The 19,350-nt window shown below is 39.9% G+C and overlaps 1 protein-coding gene across 22 annotated transcripts in view; it reads right to left on the minus strand.

Moving 5' to 3' along the window:
- LOC140478847 (uncharacterized) overlaps nucleotides 1-19,350 on the minus strand; it is a 352,643-nt gene that overhangs the window by 202,249 nt on the left and 131,044 nt on the right. For all 22 annotated transcript variants that reach the window (XM_072572342.1, XM_072572329.1, XM_072572328.1 and 19 more), the window contains 10 exons: nucleotides 16,413-16,505; nucleotides 15,494-15,592; nucleotides 14,824-14,907; nucleotides 12,718-12,798; nucleotides 11,497-11,595; nucleotides 10,712-10,792; nucleotides 9,010-9,201; nucleotides 7,354-7,608; nucleotides 4,985-5,260; nucleotides 4,336-4,473 (listed from right to left, as the gene is read on the minus strand). In XM_072572342.1, the coding sequence (XP_072428443.1) occupies nucleotides 4,336-4,473; nucleotides 4,985-5,260; nucleotides 7,354-7,608; nucleotides 9,010-9,201; nucleotides 10,712-10,792; nucleotides 11,497-11,595; nucleotides 12,718-12,798; nucleotides 14,824-14,907; nucleotides 15,494-15,592; nucleotides 16,413-16,505 (1,398 nt within the window). The remainder of the gene's footprint in view (nucleotides 1-4,335; nucleotides 4,474-4,984; nucleotides 5,261-7,353; nucleotides 7,609-9,009; nucleotides 9,202-10,711; nucleotides 10,793-11,496; nucleotides 11,596-12,717; nucleotides 12,799-14,823; nucleotides 14,908-15,493; nucleotides 15,593-16,412; nucleotides 16,506-19,350) is intronic.

Here is a 19,350-nt window from a genome sequence, read left to right on the forward strand (position 1 = left end):
AATGTTGGGTTAGTTATATCTGCGCTGAAAATGTGTTGCCGGAAAAGCGCAGCAGGTCAGGCAGCATCCAAGGAGCAGGAGAATCGACGTTTCGGGCATGAGCCCTTCTTCAGAAATGAGGAAAGTGTGCCAAGCGGGCTCAGATAAAAGGTAGGGAGGAGGGACTTGGGGGAGGGGCGTTGGAAATGTGATAGGTGGAAGGAGGTCAAGGTGAGGGTGATAGGCCAGAGTGGGGGTGGGGGCGGAGAGGTCAGGAAGAAGATTGCAGGTTAGGAAGGCGGTGCTGAGTTCGAGGGTTGGGACTGAGACAAGGTGGGGGGAGGGGAAATGAGGAAACCAGTTTCCTCATTTCCCCTCCCCCATCTTGTCTCAGTCCCAACCCTCGAACTCAGTATCACCTTCCTAACCTGCATCTTCTTCCTGACCTATCTGCCCCAACCCCCACTCCAGCCTATCAACCTCACCTGTACCTCCTTCCACCTATCGCATTTCCAACACCATTCCCCAAGTCCCTCTTCCCTACTTTTTATCTTAGCCTGCTTGGCACACTTTCCTCATTTCTGAAGAAGGGCTCATGCCGGAAACGTCGATTCTCCTGCTCCTTGGATGCTGCCTGACCTGCTGCGCTTTTCCAGCAACACAATTTCAGCTCTGATCTCCAGCATCTGCAGTCCTCACTTTCTCCTGAGTTATATCTGCTCAGAGCACATAAAGTTAGTGAATTGGTAGCCTATTTTTCTTCTCCTCCAAGAAACATACCATGGATGAACTCAATATTTCAATATGGATATTAAGTCGTAGAGTCCTACAGCATGGGGACAGGCCCTTTGGCCCAAATGGGTCCATGCTGACCAAAACGTCCATCCACTCTAACCCTATTTCTCTGTACTTGGCCCATATCCGTCCAAATCTTTCCTATCCATGTATTTGTCCAAATGCCTTTTAAATGTTGTTAATTTACCTGCCTCAACCACTTCCACTGGCAGCTCATTCCATATGTATAACATCCTCTTGCGTAAAAAAGTTGCCACTCATGTTCCCTTTTATCCATTCCCCCTTAGTCTTAAATTGATGCCCTCTCGTCCTTGATTCCAACCTCTGGGAAAAAAAATTAAGTGCATTCACCTTATCCATGCCCCTCATGATGTTTTTCGCTTCTATAAGATCCCCCCTCAGTCTCCTATGCTCTAAAGAAAAAAGTCCTAGTTTGTCCAACCTCTCCCTAAATCACAGACCCTTGAGTCTTGGTAACATCTTTGTAAATTTCTTCTGCACTCTTTCCAGTTTAATAATATCCTTCCTATAACAAGGTGACCAAAACTGAATGCAATACTCCAAGTGTGGCCTCACCTATGTCCTGTACAACTGCAACATAACTTCCCAACTTCTACGCTTAATGCCCTGACTGATGAAGGCCAGTATGCCAACAGCCTTCTTCACTGTCCTGTCTACCTGTGACTCCACATTCAGAGAACTGTGCACCTGAACTCCAAGATCCTTCTGTACCACTACACTCCTTAAGGCCCTACCATTCACCATGAAACACCTTCGTTGATTTGACTTTCCGACATGCAAGATCTCACACTTATCCACATTAAATTCCATTTGCCATTTCTTGGCCCACTTCCCAGCTGCAATTTCTGGTAACCTTCCTCACTGTCCACAATATCACCTATTTAAGTGTCATCTCCAAACTTACTAATCATGCCTTGTGCATTCTCATCCAAATCATTGACATAGATCACAAACAGCAATGGGCCCAGCACTGATCCCTGAGACACTCCACTAGTCACAGGCCTCCAGTCTGACAAACATCCTTCCACTATTACGTTCTGCTTGCTACCATCAAGCCAATTGTATATGTAATTTGCCAGCTCCCCCTGGATTCCATGCGTCAGTACTTCCTGAGCAGCCTACCATGGGGAACCTTATCAAAGGCCTTACTGAATTCCATACAGACTATGTCACCATCGTGCCTCATCAGCTTTCCTGGTCACTACATCAAATAACTCCAACAAATTTGTGAGGCATGATCTCCCATGCATAAAGCCATGCTGACGACTCCTAATCAAACCCTATCTTTCTAAATGCATGTATCTCTTTTCTGTCAGAATCTTCTCAAGTAACTTACCTACCACAGATGTTAGGCTTACTGATCAACAGTTCTCATGTTTTCTTTGCAGCCCTACTTGAATAAGGGCACAACATTAAGAACTCTCTGGGACCTAACAATGACACAGAAATATCAACAAGGGACCCCACCATTTCGTCTGTAGCCTCTTGCAGGGCTCTTGGATATTTCTGGTCAGGATCAGAGATTTATTCAACTTTATACATTCTAATATGTCCAATATCTCCTCTACTGTGATATAGATTTTCCCCAAGATATGATCACTAATTTCCCCAAGTTCCCAAATCTTCATGTCTTTCTTCTCAAGAAACAGGAGAAATATTCATTGAGGATCTCACCCATCTCCTGCGGTTTAGATTAGATTAGATTACTTATAGTGTGGAAACAGGCCCTTCGGCCCAACAAGTCTGACCCTCTGAATAAAAACCCACCCAGACCCATTCCCCTACATTTACCCCTTCACCTAATACTACGGGCAAGTTAGCATGGCCAATTCACCTAACCTGCACATTTTTGGACTGTGGGAGGAAACCGGAGCACCCGGAGGAAACCCACGCAGACACGGGGAGAATTTGCAAACTCCACACAGACAGTTGCCTGAGGCAGGAATTGAACCCAGTTCTACACATACATGTCCACTTTGATTCTTGAGAGGTCCCATTCTCTCTCTCGTTATTCTTTTTCCTTTAATATACATGAAGAACCTCTTTTAATTCACTCTAATCCTCTCAGTCAAAGCTATCTCATGCTTCCTTTTCACCCTTCTGATTTCCTTCTTTAGTAAACTCCTGTATCCCTTATATACCTCCAGGTATATCAGCTGCCTGTACCTGAGCCATGTCTCCTTCATTTTTCTGGTCAAAGCCTCAGTACCTCTTGTCATTCAGGGCTCCCTATTCCTGTCAACTTTGTCTTTCACCTCACAGGAAAATATAGACCTTGAACTCTAGCAATCTCACTTTTAAAGGCTTCCATCTTGCCGGAGGTCCCTTTGCCTGCAAACAAACTACTCCAATCAACCCCGCAAGTTCCTGTTAAATTCCATCAAAATTTGCCTTGTCCCAGTTCAGCACTTGAACCTATAGACCAGTTTTGTCCCTCTCCATAACTATTTTAATAGAACTATGTTCACTGGTCCCAAAGTGCTCCCTCACTGTCACCCACTTACCTGCGCTGTCCTATTTCCCAAGAGGAGGTTAAGTTTTGCCCCTTTCAGAGTAGGACCCTCTACAAACTGCTTGAGGAAATGTTCCTGAACATACTTAACAAATTCCACCCCACCTAAACCCTGAACACTATGGCAATCCCAGTCTATGGTAGGAAAATTAAACTCCCCTACTATGACAACCCTGTTGCTCCTGCAGGTCGTCTCCAATCTCCCTGCATATTTGTTCCTCTAATTTGGGTTGACTATTTGTAAGTCTATAGTACAACTCCAATAATGTCATCATTCCCTTCTTATTTCTTAGAATCAGAGTCCCTACAGTGTGGAAACAGGCCCTTTGGCCCAACAGGTCCACACCAACCCTCCGAAGAGTGACCCACCCATACCCAATTCCCCTTCCCTACATTTACCCCTGACTAATGCACCTAACCTACACATCCCTCAACACTATGGGCAATTTAGCATGGCCAATTCACCTAACCTGCACATCTTTGGATTGTGGAAGAAAACCAGAGCACCCGGAGGAAACCCACACAGACATGGCGAGAATGTGCAAACTTCACACAGACAGTCACCTGAGGCTGGAATCGAACCTGGGTTCCTGGCACTGTGAGGCAGCAGTGCTAATCACTGAGCCACCTTGCCACCCCACAAAGCCTCACTGGATGATTCTTCAGTTATTTCTTCTCTGATTACTGCTGTGATAATTGCCTTAATCAAAAATGGAAACCCCCACCCATCTAGGCAACTCCCATAGTCATTTCTAGATAAATTTTAAAATTATTGTTAAATTGAAAATTATATATTTAAATAAATATTTTAACTTTGTCTAAAGTCTTCTTAAAAATGACAAACGTTTTAATTTTTCCATTCAGTAGGTGAAAATTAACTGTAAACTGTAAAAAGTATCAAGTCTGAAGCTTGTTGCAATTGCATCTGAGCATTGATCAATTGGCAAGTGTAATGCACATGGTACGTTTATAAATATACAACTGCATGATAATTATTACAAGCAAAGGACTTGTACTTTCTTTCTTACCTGTGCATTTCCTTCCGTCTGAATCCAATTTAAATCCACTTTCGCAACTGCATTCATAGCCTCGACTATCTTCAAACTTATTGCGTTCGATGCAAACCTGATCGCATTGATTTTCACCATTGCTACATTCATCAGAATCTAAAATTTTACACAAGCTATAGTTCAACTATGAGAAAACAAAGTTTGTACAAATGTGTGATATGATGAAACAGAAAACAATGTCCACGGGCTAACAAATAACTACAGTGACTCTGCAATCTTCCTGTCTCACAAGTAAAAATCCAGCATTAAACATAACTTTGAATATGTGACTCGCTCCACAAATTGTATGATAATCTGACTGGGACTGGGAAATCTTCTGGAGCCATTTAAATTCAAATTCAGCTGCATATTGACTGTGTGAGCTCCTGTTCTTGAGGCACCTCCACTGGTGGCTGTGTGAACATTCTCCATCCTCCTCGCACACTTTAATGGGTTTTGGAAAATAATTGTAACTGACAACTTAAATCACCAAGTTTTAAAGCATGATCAGTAACTATTGGAGTCATCGGCTGGCTTCTTGACATCAAACATTCCAAAGGTAATTTTCATTATTTCACAATAACTTACTTACAATTTATTTTAAGTCAATGACAGTAGTTATCAATACCTGTATTCTGCACGACTGTCACTCCCTTATTGGTCAAGTGGCCATTTGTCACTGTTATCACAGTAATGGTATAAGTACGTCCAGGTTGTAAATCAGAAAACACAACAGATAAAGTTTGGCTTGACTGTACATCAATTTTCTGTTCTTCATTAAACTGTGATGTTAACTGGACGATGTATGACAGTAGATGCCCTTTTGCTGCTGACCAGGTAACTGTCAGGGAAGTGTTTCGAATTCCATTTGATGGAAATGTGACATTCGATACAAATGCTGGTACTACATTAAGGAAAATAATTCACACAATAACGTTTTATGGGATGGTAAGTATAACTGTACGACATTAACTAAATAAATAAAGAAAATGGTATTTCTGAGCCTAGTTTGCCTCTAATATATCTACATTTGTCTTTAAAGGGAATGGCTACTAATCTACTATTTGGAGATGAGGACATTCTTAAAATACATTGGAGGCCATACATCAAAGATTTACATTTAATTCATGGAGTCTGTGTTTCCAGAACTCAGGAAACTTGACATCTGAAGGAAGGATGATATGAACAGTTAAATGTCTTTTCAGTATGGGAGCCAAGATTTTCTAAAGAGCAGAAGTGCTGACCCCTCTACAATCAGGTACCCCTCCAATCAGGTATGCCCTCCAATGTTAATCGCCTGAGTCTCGATCTCTACCCTCTGCATTCAACCAATGATATTCACCTGCCTCCTTGATGTCTGAAGTCTGTAACTCCACTCTGACCTGCCAGCCACATCTCAATACTAATTGTTACATTGAAAATAGGAGTAGGAGTAGGCCATTTTGGCTCCATTATTCAGTATGATCATGGCTAATGATATAACTCAGTGCCTTGTTGCTGCTTTCTCCTCATATCCTTTGATCACTTTAGCCCTAAGAACTATATATCTAACTCCTTCTTAAAAATATTCAATGTTTTGGCCTCAATTGCTATGTGTGTCAGAGAATTCCACAGACTTATCATTCTGTTTGGATGAAGAAATTTCTCTTCATCAAAGTCCTAAATGACCTACCCTGTTTCCTTAAACTGAGTTCAGGATTTCCCAATCATTGTTAGAATCTTATATGTTTCTTTGAGATCACTCTCATTCTTCTAAATTACAGTGAATGTAGTCTTAATTGATCCAGTATCTCTTCATATGGCAGTCCTGCCATCCCAGGAATCAGCCTGGTAACCCTTGGGTTGCATTCGTTCTGTAGCGAGAACATCCTTCCTCAGAGGAGCAGATCAAAACTGCACACAATACTCCAGGAATGGTCTCACCAAATCGCTGTACAATTGTTACAAGGCATTATTGCTCCAAAATTTGAAACCTCTTGCTATGAAGACCAGTGACTGGTGTACAAGGACACATAGGTCTCATTGTACTTTGCCTTTTTCAATCAATTGCCATTCAGATAATAATCTGTCTTCCTGTTTTTTCAACCAAAATCTCACATCTATTGACATTATACTTCATTTGCCAACTCACTTAACTTGTCCAAATCACAAATCCTTGCATATGCCTCACACTTCACCCTCACATCCATTTTTGAGTTACCTGAAAATTTTGAGTTATTGCATTTAGTTCTCTCTTTTAAATCATTAATATATATCATGTATAGCTAGGATCCAAGCATAGTTCCTTCCAGTACTCCTCGAGTCACTGCTTACCACTTGGAAATCGATCCTTTGATTTCTCGTCTTTGTTCTTAGTCTGCCAACCAGTTCTATATCCATGTCAGAACTCTATATCCAATTGCATGCACTTTAATATTATATCCTAATCTCTTATGCAGGGCCATATTGAAAGTCTTCTGAATGTCCACATCCCCAGCCTGCCTGTTATGAACTTCCACTAATTATACCTGTAAAAATGTCAATAGAATTTTCAAGCATGGTTTCCTCTTCATAAATCCATGCTGACTCTGTATGATCTGCCATTGTTTTTCAAATGCTCTGATATTAAATCTTTTATAATGGGATTCTAGCGTTTATTCCCATAACCGATGCTAAGCTAACCAAGCTAATAATTCCCTGTTTACTTTCAACCTCCATTTTTAAAATAGTGTGATTACAATAGCTACCCTTCAATCCTTAAGAACTGTTCCAGGGTCTGTAGAATCTTGTAAGATGACCACTAATGCATCCAGTAATTCTAGGGCCTCTTCCATGGTTAGGAAATTGATACCATTGGCTTACTGGTAAAATGGACAGAACCTCCTGATAACTCATTCCTGGGATCTCCCAGCAGCTAACCTTTTCATCTTGCTCCCTTCCTACCTCCACATTATTATTAAGGCATTTATCCTACAAATTTTAGACATTTGGCAATTAGATTTTACTGTATATCTTTACCTGTAGTAACACTTAAAGTACGTGTCAGAATTTTGTTGTCTTTATCGATGAAGTGAATGTTCAGCGTATAGGTTTGACCTGGGCTTAACTCCACAAAATCACACACATTATTGCTGAAGTTGAAAGTGCAAAGAAATGATCCATCTCCAGGTGATTTCTCAATACTATAGTTTCCACACAATTCCAGGGTCTGATCTGACCACTTTAGGGTAAAAGTCCTGTTTCCGACGTTTTCTGCAGTAACATTTCCAAGATCTAAGATAAAATTTCAAAGAGAACAATTTAAATTAACAATGAAATAGCCATGCACAAAAGGGTGGTGCAAAAAGAGCAATAATTATAGCTGAGAAATATTGTACTAACAGGTACTTGTGAATGGACAGATTAAATTATATATCTCCTGAGTGGTATTTCAGAGTTCATTTAGATACTGATAGATGGTGAGAACTGGAGGAGAAACAGATTATACAAAACAGTCATTAAGTAGCTGCAAAAGTCCTGTAAACCTGATATCTGTAATATATTAACTGAGGGCAACCTGAAGGATTCAATAAGGAGCACCTAGAAAAATAAAGAGGGGTTCAGTGTGGCTTTCTGGAAGGTAATTTATGTCTATCAAACGGATTAGACCTCTTCAATATGTTAGTGCCCTCATTGGAAAACAGGAGATATGTAGATGAGACAGGGGCTGAATGTCCTGCTTTATAGTGGTAACGAGGGCAAATTTTAAATCTTGACCCTGCTGGGAAGACTAGTAAAAGACCAATATCACATTGAAATTCTAAAATGATATTTCTCATCAACCTGTTCAGTGATATTATTACACATTTCTGGAACAGATGGGACTTGAGTCTCTTGGCCCAGAGGTTAGAGACACTGCACTGTAGCTATGAGAGCCCCTGTTAGGCTCCTAACTAAACTTTACTCTCCTCAGACACCTATTTCAGTGAGGCTGTCATCTGTTTCAGGTGAGAACGTAGCTGTCCATTCAAATTGGCAACATTTATTAAAACAGTTTCAACAATATTATATCATTCATACTGTAATGTGAGGCACCACTGGGATAAAAATCACGGATTGGGTCTCATTTACATCATCATGATGAATACAGCTCTTCATTTGAGAGACTGTTGTCATGTTTAATCATGTTAATAATTTTTAATTGTGCAGGAGAGGGACTTGGTGTATTGTTAGATTTCTCATTGAAGTTATCAGTAAGATAAAGGTTTCAAAGTTTATCTTGGATGGTGCAACAACAGCAGGATATCAGCTGGACTCATTATCCAATTGTGAACTCCGCTGACTTCAATAGAAATTACTAAAAGGCATTGGAAGCAATAGTTAGCATTATCATTCATGTAAAATTTCTACCCCAAGAGTTTTAGATAAATGGTCAGAAGGTAGGACAGAGGTTCCAGCGATAAAAAGCAGACCTATAAAATGCTTTGATTTGGTCCAATTTGGATGTTAGAGATATACTCAGGTATTCATTTTTTGATTTGGCACTGGACAGCTGCAAAATTGAAATTTCTCTTTATGATTTGGGGTAAAAGGAGCTATGTCGATTTGGTTGGCTCTTTATCTTGGAAATCTATAAAGGGGCAAAGAGTTGGAATGCTGAACAATCATTTATATGGGAAATAAATGCAACATTACCTTGATCGGTAAATTCACGGCACGGTGATGTTGTTGTCACCATTGTTGATCTGCTAGTAGACAGAGTCTGTGTGCTAATGATAATAGTGGAGCTAAGAGTAGATGTTTCAATAGTTGAAGACAGAGTGCTAAATTCTTGTGAAAATGATGTAGACCTTGTTGGCGCACTAGATGTTGTTATATTCCGCACAACTGCACAGAAAAGATCAAGAACATTCTTTGAACAGTTATAATAAAACTAAACAAAGGACAGAAGATAGTGTGGTGAATGGGTACACTGAGCTTTTATTTCTAGGACGTATATTAGATCCAATTTCTCACCTCCTCATTACCCTTTAAACCTGACCCAATCTGGCTACCAGCCCTAGACCCCAAGATTATCCTCCAGTCTGTCCCAACAAACATATCATTGAATTTCAATTCATTCTGCAAGATCGCAAAACTACATTTGAATATTTGAAAGGAATGTAAACCTGTTGAAATTTCTAACTATGTTCTTATACTGATATAATAGTAAGTAAATTATGAGGCTATGAACAGAAATGAAATCCTGCAAATACAGATGGCCTTCACAAAGTTTATAAACTTGAGTAATGCTGAAAAAGCCAAAGCTCTTCATACTCCACCTCATCAAGTCAAATCGCAAGAAAGGCCAAAGGTGCACGATGGTTCAATGGCGAACCCTGCTGCCTCATTGTGCCAGGGACCTGGGTTCAATTTCACTCTTGGGTGACTGACTGTGGAGTTTGCACATTTCTGCAAGATTTTCTCCCACGATTCAAAAATGTGCAGATTAGGTGTAGTGGCCATGGAAGATGCAGGGTTACAGAAATAAGGTAGGGGCTGGGTCTGGCCAGAATGCTGTTCCAAAGGTTTAGGACTCTAGGGGTCAAATGGCCTGCTTCCATCCTGTAGGGATTGTATGAAATGAAAGTGCTTTGCTGTATGATATAAGAGAGCTGATTGTTTGGAAGTGGAGTGTGATTGATAGGGGTGTTGACATGAAGAATGCACCAGTGAATGATGACTGACAATTGACTCATTAACTTTGTTGGAACTTAAACCTGAATGGTTGATTCTGAATGATCAAGCATTGAACTGAGACGTTTGGGAGTTAAGAGTGAGTAAGTATTAGCCAGTTCAGTCTCCACGTAAACTGTTGATAGTAACAATAATTAGGAAAACATATATTTTTATTTGATGTAAATAAGATGCTAATGCTTCCCCAGTAATGGATCTTTCATGATCAGTGACGTGCAACATAAATTTTCTAGACAAATTCTAGAACATTAATTCCAAACATAAACTATCATGAGGTGAGATTTATCAGTTATAAAAAGTAGTAAGAATATGTCTCTGAGAGTACTTTTTCTCAGGCACCAAATATGATTGACACAGTGATTGTTAATACTTTACAAAAACGTAACCAAAACTGTCATTTCTGAGTTTCAATTTATTCTGTGAGATAGCAAAAGCATGTTAAAATTTCTTGATATGTTCATAATATTGATTCTTGAACTGGTAGTATGATTTTCAATTTGTAAGGCTCTGAATAGTGATGAAATCCTACAAGCACAAATGTCATTTCTAAATTTCATAATTGTTAACCTCAACATAAAAGTAGGAATTGTCTGCGGCTTGTTGAAAATATGGTTTATTAGAGACAGTTTGAACATTGATAACTGAGTAGCATTGCAAATACCTGTTGACGCTGATGTGGTTACAGATGTTGATGGTTCTGTAGATGTACTTTCCTCTGATGTTGAAGGTGATGATGATGTAGCTGTTAATGTTAAAAAGTGTAATCAGTGAAAAAAAGCAATGCTGTAACTGTGCACCCACATCAAATGAGGAAATCGTTTCAATGGGTTGAAAGAAAAGCATGATCAGCACAAGAACATTCGATTCATATGTTCCAACTGATCTTAGACTAGATTGCCTACAGTATGGAAACAGGCCATTTGGCCCAACATGTCCAGACAGACCCTCCGAAGGATAACCCACCCAGACCTATTTCCCTGTGACTAATGCACATAACACTGTGGCAATTTAGCATGGCCAATTCATCTAACCTGCATATCTTTGGACTGCGGGAGAAAACCAGAGCACCCGGAGGAGACACACACAGAATCGGGGTAAATGTGCAAACTCTACATAGACAGTCGCCCGAGGATAGAATGAAACCTGAGTCCCTGGCATTGTGAGGCAGCAGTGCTACCCACTGAGCCCCCATGCCACCCCATCTGAATGCTAAAGTTTGTGCATTATATTTTATGAAAAGTTGCAAGTTTACTTTTTAAAAAGACTATAAAGCTAACTTTACCATTCCAGAATATGAAAAATTAGTTGGTTTATATTCATGATTGTGTTTTTAATGTTACAGTGTTGAACCCATTGTTTGGAGTTTGCTTAATGATAGAAAATACCATTAACACTTGTAATTTATTCAGTCTACAATGTTTGACAGCTGGATTGCATAAATTCTACCTGTTGGTTCTGGTGTTGTAGATGCTGTAGAAGTGGTAACAATACTGGTCACCTTTGTTGAAGTCTTTCCTTCAGAAGTCCCAGGAGATGTCACGTACTCTAAGGAAAAAAATGTCAACAAAGCTTTAGTGGGCGGCACAGTTGCACAGTGGTTAGCACTACTACCTCACAGCGCCAGAGACCTGGGTTCAATTCCCGCCTCAGGCGACTGACTGTGTGGAGTTTGCACATTCTCCCCATGTCTGTGTGGTTTCCTCCCACAGTCCAAAAATGTGCAGGTTAGGTGAACTGGCCATGTTAAGTTGGCCGTAGTGTTAGGGGCAGGGGTAAATGTAGGGGAGTAGGTCTGGGTGGGTTGCACTTTGGAGGGTCAGTGTGGACTTGTTGGGCCGAAGAGCCTGTTTCCACACTGTAAGTAATCTAAAACTGTGTAAAGCTGACTGCATTCATAAGTTGTGCAAAATAATTCAAATCTTCCTTGCATTCAATTCAATCAATTGATCATTGTTGTTGATGACAATAGTTGTTAGGAGAAAGTGAGGACTGCAGATGCTAGAGATCAGAGTAAAAAAATGTGGTGTTGGAAAAACACAGCCGGTCAGGCAGCACCCGAGGAACAGGGGAGTCGATGTTTTGAACATGAGCTCTTCATCATCTATACTTAGCACATAATCATATAGTTAGCACCTGATCTGAATGAGATATTTTTCCACAATGTATTTTTCTTGAAAAGTGATGAATCAGATGAATTTACAATAAGCTTCAAGCATTTTGTAAAAATGATTTATTTTGAGACTAGTTTCGTCCATTATTAAGGAAAATGAGAATGTATCTGTGTCAGTACAACATTTTTTTTCGGGCCATGTATTGATAGAAGTGATTGTTTGGAGTTCACTAGAAATGTAGTCACAGCTGTGATTTCTGAGTTTTACTAATCTATGTGAGCAAACGTAATTATACATGAAAATTTAAAGAAGATTTCAAATAGAGAAATTTTGGTAGATATCTTTGATATTGAAGTCAGCAATGATATGGTGTCCAAACAAATTGCAAATTCTATGAAGAGCCACAAGATCCTTAAAACACAAATGAGTCCTTCCAAGTTAGATAATTATCGATTATTATGTCAAGTAAGAATTGCCTGCGACTTTAAAAAAAAATTATCAGAGAAAAATTTGAGCATTGACGATTGGTTAGCATTGGAAACATCTGAAGTTTTACCTGTTGAGGATGACGTGGTTACAGTTGTAGATGGTTCTGTTGATGTACTTTCTTCTGATGTTGTAGGTGAAGATGATGTCACTGTAATAAGTGAAAGAAATTGATTTGCTTTATGTCAGGAGATACCTAAACATTTCTAATTGATTCAGTCTATAAGGTTGGTTGGTTGTTTTTTGTGTGATCCAGAATGACGCCCAATGTATGGGTTCAATTTCTGCACCAGTTGGGGTTACCAGTATGGTCCTACCTGAAGAGATTTCACCACTGCTAGAGGCATGGTGACTCTCAAATTAAGTTTGCCACCAGTTTTCTCTTAAATTGAGAGCAGCCTTATTTTCTGCATCATGTAGGCTGAATTTGGCTGCATTTTTGTGTTTGATGATCATATTTCACTAAACTGAATATATTTTTCAAAGTCAGTTGAAATACCAAAACAATTTTTAAACAGTTGATGTGAATAATAAGTGAGGTGTCACATGAATTTCAATAAACCTCATGCAGTTTGTGAAATTTAGCTGTTATGAGATTAGTTTTGTCCATTATTAAAGACAGCAAGAACGTGTCTGTATGAGCACAATTGTTTTTAAACAGCAATTGTTAATAGAAGAAGTGATTGGACGTTCTTTGCAAGAAACATTATCAGAGGGCTGGTTTATGAGTTTCAATTTATGCCATCAGAAAGCCAAATGAAACTTGAAAAAGTGCCAAACTTAAGGAAAAACTTCACTGACTTAGAGTCATAGAGAAACAGACCCTTTGTTCCAACCTGTCCATGCCGACTAGATATCCCAACACAATTTAGTTCCACCTGCCAGCACCCAGCCCATATCCCTCCAAACCCTTCCTATTCATATACCCATCCAAATGCCTTTTAAATGTTGCAATTGTACCAGCCTCCACCACTTCCTCTGGCAGCTCATTCCATACACATACCACTCTCTGTGTGAAAAAGTTGCCCCTTAGGTCTCTTTTATATTTTTTCCCTCTCACCCTAAACCTATGCCCTCTAGTTCTGGACTCCCCGACCCCAGGGAAAAGACTTTTTCTATTAATCATATCCATGCCCCTCATAATTTTGTAAACCTCTATAAGGTCACCCCTCAGCCTCTGACGCTCCAGGGAAAACAGCCTCAGCCTGTTCAGCCTCTCCCTATAGCTCAGATCCTCCAACCCTGGCAGCATCCTTGTAAATCTTTTCTGAACCCTTTCAAGTTTCACAACATCTTTCCGATAGGAAGGAGACTAGAATTGCAATATTCCATTTTCAAACATTTTTCTGGTTACTGATTTCCCATTTTCAAACATTTTTCTAAGTTGTTCTGGTTACTGATTTCACACTTTTAAACATTTTCAAGCATTTTTCTAAGTTTTTCAGGTTACTCATTTGGCACTTTCAGAAACTTTTCTATAAATTGATTACTGTATTCTAGCACATATAAATTCTGCAGCATCTGATGTGAGTGAGGTGGTTGGCTACAGCCAGGTCTTCCATGATCAAGAAGGGGCTGCATGAATTTCCAATATCTATTAAAGTTAAAAATCACACAACACCAGGTTATTGTTCAACAGATTTATTTGGAAGCATTAGCTTTTGGAGTGCTGCTCCTTCACCAGGTGATTGAAGGAGCAGTGCTCCGAACGCTAGTGCTTCCAAATAAACCTGTTGGACTATAACCTGGTGTTGTGTGATTTTTATCTTTGTCCACCCCACTTCAACACCGGTGCCTCCAAATCAATATATTTCTGACATTTTATGAAAGCAATCTGTTATGAGGCAATATTTATCCATTAGTAATCTGTGTGAGCAACACTGTTTTTAGCAGCAAATGTCAAGAGAAGAAAAACAGAATTTGCTGGAAACATTCAGCAGCTCTACCAGCATCCGTGGAGAGAAAGCAAAGTTTTGATTTCAGGTCCAGTGACCCTTACTCAGAAATCAGGAATTCCAGCAATTTCTGTCTTTGTTTTTGATGTAGTGACATCTGCAGTTCCTCTAGTTAATTGCTCTCCCATTTTGAAATTATTCACTGTACTGTCAGTGCAGGAATTGTCTGAAGCTTGTTTAAAAATGACTTATCAGATAGGACTTTGAACCTGAAGTTCTACCTGTTGAGGATGATGTGGTTTCAGATGTGGTTATAGTTGTAGATGGTTCTGTTGAAGTAAGTTCCTTTGATGTTGAAGGTGAAGCTGTTGATGATAAATTGTGTGATCAGAGAAGGAAAGCAATTATTCAGTTATATGGTCACATCAAATGACAATGATCAGTTTAATGGGTTGGATAATACATAATCAAGACAAGAATATTTAATTACTTCATACTATCCACCTGATTGTAATACTAAAGTTTACACAATGCATTTTATGAATACCTACAAGTTTGTTTTAAAATGTTAACTTTATCATGACAAAATTCAGGAAATTGGTTAAAATTTATTATATGGGTCTTAGGGCAGCAATAATGACTATTTTTTGCATGTTGCTTTATGATAGGAGATAGCATGCTCATTTTAAATTTGTTCACTCAATAATGTTGGCTGGATGGCTAGTTTGCCATGGAATGTGATGCCAACAGCAGCAGTTCAATTCCTAGACTGGCTGAGATTATGATGATTGTCTCATCATCTTAAATTCCCCCCTCGCCTGAGGGACAGTGCTACACAAATGAAGATCTTAAACACACATCTGTCTCTAAAGAGTGTGCTGCATTCTGATCTGCTGGAAGTACGGTAAATTTAACTTTACTGCTTGCTGGCTGGATTGTAATCAATCCTACCTGTTGTTTCTGGTGTTGTGGAAGCTGTCGAAGTAATCTCAGAGGTGGTTGTCCCTGTGGAAGTGCTTCCTTCAGAGGTCCCGGAAGATGTCATATATTCTAAGAATAATATATCAATGGAACAGGGTAAGGCATCCTGTATTCATAAACAGTGGAAAATTAAAGAAAACTTTGCTGAATTGAACTCAACCTGATTGATTAGTTTATTCTTTCACACAAAAACTATGTAACTATCCAACTACGAGATGGTTTGCTACAGTAGGTCTTCCCTAATCAGGAAGATCCTATATGAATTTCCAACATAGTTCAGGCATTTGGCAAACGTAATCTGTTATGAGACTATATTTATCCATTATGAAGCAGGATAAGAATATCTCTGTGTAAGCAACACTGTTATTAGCAGCAAATGTCAATAGAAAAATTGACTGGATAGTTGTTTGTAAGGAACATTAACAAAGGGTTGGCTTATGACTTTCAATTTAAGCTATCAGAAAACCAAACGAAACTTAAAAATTTAAGGAGATTTCAGTTTAAAAATTTTAGTGTGAGTTGTTAATATTTATTGCAAAGCAGAGGTGCTGAGAAATTAAATAGAAAGGAAATAATTAGCCACGAAATTCTGATAATAAAGGAGCTATTCACATATGGAAAGAAAAAGAGATATTGCTGGAAAAATGCAACAGGTCTGATAGCATCTGTGGAGAGAAAGGAGAGTTAATATTTCAGGTCCAGTGACCTATCTTCAGAACTCAAGGTTTTCCAGCAATTTCTGTTTTTGTTTCTGATACAGCGACATCCGCAGCTCATTTGGTTTTTCGTCTTCCATTTAGTTATTGTTGACTGCCCTGTCAGTATAGGGATTAACTGTGGCATGTTTAAAAGTGATTTCTCAGAGAAAACTTTGAACCTGAGGTTTTACCTGTTGAGGATGATGTGGTCTCAGATGTGGTTATAGTTGTAGATGGTTCTGTTGAAGTAGTTTCCTCCGATATTGAAGGTGAAGATGATGGAGCTGTTGATGTTCAATCAGAGAACAAAAGCAATTATCCAGTTACATATTCACATCAAATGATAATGATCACTTCAATGGGTTGCGTAAAACATGACAAGCACAGAATTATTTAATCACTTCATATTAACCACCTGATCATAATAATTAGGTTTGCACAACAGATTTTATGAATGCATGCAAGATTTATTAAAAACATGTTAATTTTACCATTTCAGAAAGCTGGAACAAAGAACATCGAATATAGAAAGGTACAGCATAGAACAGGCCCTTCGGCCCACGATCTTGTGCCGAGGATTAATCCTAATCTAAAATAAAATAACCTACCTCTGCACTCCTCCACTTACTGCTATCCATGTGCATGTCCAACAGTCGCTTAAATCTCCCTAATGACTCTACTTCCACCACCACTGCTGGCAATGCATTTCAGGCATTCACAACTCTCTGCGTAATGAACCTACCTCTGATGTCTTCTGGATGCCTTCCTCCTAACACCCTAAAACCATGACCCCTCATGGCAGTCAATCCTGCCCTGGGAAAAAAGTCTCTGGCTATTGATTCTATCCATGCTTCTCATTAACTTGTACACCTTAATCAGGTCACTTCTTTTCCTCCTTCTCTCTAGAGACAAAAGTCCAAGCTTCGTCAACCTCTCTTCATAAGACAAGCCCTCCTGTCCAGGCAGCATCCTGGTAAACCTTCTTTGCATCCTCTCCAAAGCCTCCGCATCCTTCCTATAACAGAATGAGCAGAACTGGACACAATATTTCAAATGTGGTCTCACCAGGGTTTTATAGATCTGCAGCAAAACCTCATGGCTCTTAAACTCGATCCCCCTATTAATGAAAGCCAAAATACCATATGGGCTTTCTTAACAAACCTATGCACTTGGGTGGCAACGTTTAGGGATCTATGCGCTTGAATACCAAGATCCCTCTGTTCCTCCACAATGCCAAGAATCCTGTCTTTAATCCTATATTCAGCATTCAGGTTCACCTTCCAAAATGCATCACTTCCCATTTATCCAGGTTGAACTCCATCTGCCATTTCTCAGCCCAGCTCTGCATCCTATCTATGTCGTGCTGCAGCCTGCAATAGCCCTCGATACTATCAATGGCACCTCCAACCCTTGTGTCATCCGCAAATTATGAACCCACCCCTCAACCTCCTCATCCAAGTCATTTATGCAAACTAGAAAGAGCAGAGGCACAAGAACAGAGCCCTGCGGGACCCCACTCACCACTGACTCCAGGCAGAATACTTTCCATTTACAATCACGCTCTGCCTTCTGTCAGCCAAACAATTCTGAATCCTGATAGCCAAATCTCCCTGTATCCCATACCTCCTGATTTTATGAATGAGCCTACCATGGGCAACCTTATCAAATGCCTTGCTGAAATTCATCTACACCACATCCACTGCCCAACCTTCATTGACCTGTCTGGTCTCCTCCTCAAAGAACTCAATAAGATTTGTAAGGCATGACCTGCCCCTCACAAAGCCATGCTGACTGCTTTTCATCACGCTATGCTTTTCCAAATAGTCATAACTCCTATTCCTCATTATTCTTTCCAAAACCTTGCTGACCACAGACGTAAGACTGACTGGTCTGTAATTGCCAGGGATTTCCCTATTGCCCTTCTTGAAAAGAGGAACAACATTCTCCTCCCTCCAATCCTGTGGTATGACTCCCATGGAGAGTGAGGAAGCAAATACGTTCATCAGCAGGTTAGCAACTTCCTTTCTCACTCCCGGGAGCAGCCTAGGATAAATCTGGTCTGGCCCTGGGGACTTATCAATCATAATGTTTGCCAAAATTTCCAGCACGTCAACTTCATCAATCTGGATCTGTTCAAGCTTGTTTCCCAGCTCCTCATATTCTCATTCACAACAAGGTCCCTTTCCTTTCTGAAAACTGAAGCAAAAACTCTTTCAGGACTTCCCCTATCTGCTCAGACTCCATGTATAAGTTCCCTATGCCATCCCTGACCGGCCCTACCTTCTCCCTGATCATTCTCTTATTCCTCATGTATGAGCAAAATGCCTTTGGGTTTTCCCTAATCATTCCCACCAAGCCTTTCTCGTGCCTTTTCTTGACTCTCCTCAATCTGTTTCTGAGCTCCTTTCTCGTAAGCCTGTAATTCTCTAAAGCTGTGCTGGACCCTTGCTCCCTCCACCTTACATAAACTGCCTTCTTCCTTTTGATGAGAAGCTCCTCTGTTCTTGTAATCAAAGGCTCCTTAATCTTACCCCTTCTTACCTGTCTCAGAGGAACAAATGTATGCATCAATCGCAACAACTGCTCCTTAAACAGTATCCACATGTCTTTGTGCCCTTTCTGTGGAACAATTGCTCCCACTCTGTACCTCCTAACTCCGGTTTGATAGCATCATAATTTCCTTTTCCCCAATTACATATCTTCCCTTGGTAATTGCTCATTTCCATCTCCATGGCTATTTTAAATGTGAGGCAGTTGTGGTCACTGTCACCAAAGTGTTCTCCCACTGCGAGATCTGAAATCTGTCCTAGCTCATTACCGAACACCAAATCCTAAATGGCCTCTCTCCTTGACGGCCTGTCTACATACTGAGTAAGGAAACCCTCCTGAACACACCTGACAAAAAAGGAAATTGGTTCAAATTCATTATTAGTTACTTCAGGCAACATTAATGAGCTTTTTGTGGAAATTGATTTATGACAGGAGATAGCCTTATCATTTTAAATTTGTTTCTACATAATGTTGGCTGGATGGCTAGTTTGCCATGGAATGTGATGCCAACAGCACCTGTTCAATTCCTAGACTGGCTGAGATTACGATGATGGTCTCATCTTCTTAAATACTCCTTCA

Source organism: Chiloscyllium punctatum, chromosome 6 (assembly GCF_047496795.1).
Source record: "Chiloscyllium punctatum isolate Juve2018m chromosome 6, sChiPun1.3, whole genome shotgun sequence".
NCBI classification, from domain to species: domain Eukaryota; kingdom Metazoa; phylum Chordata; class Chondrichthyes; order Orectolobiformes; family Hemiscylliidae; genus Chiloscyllium; species Chiloscyllium punctatum.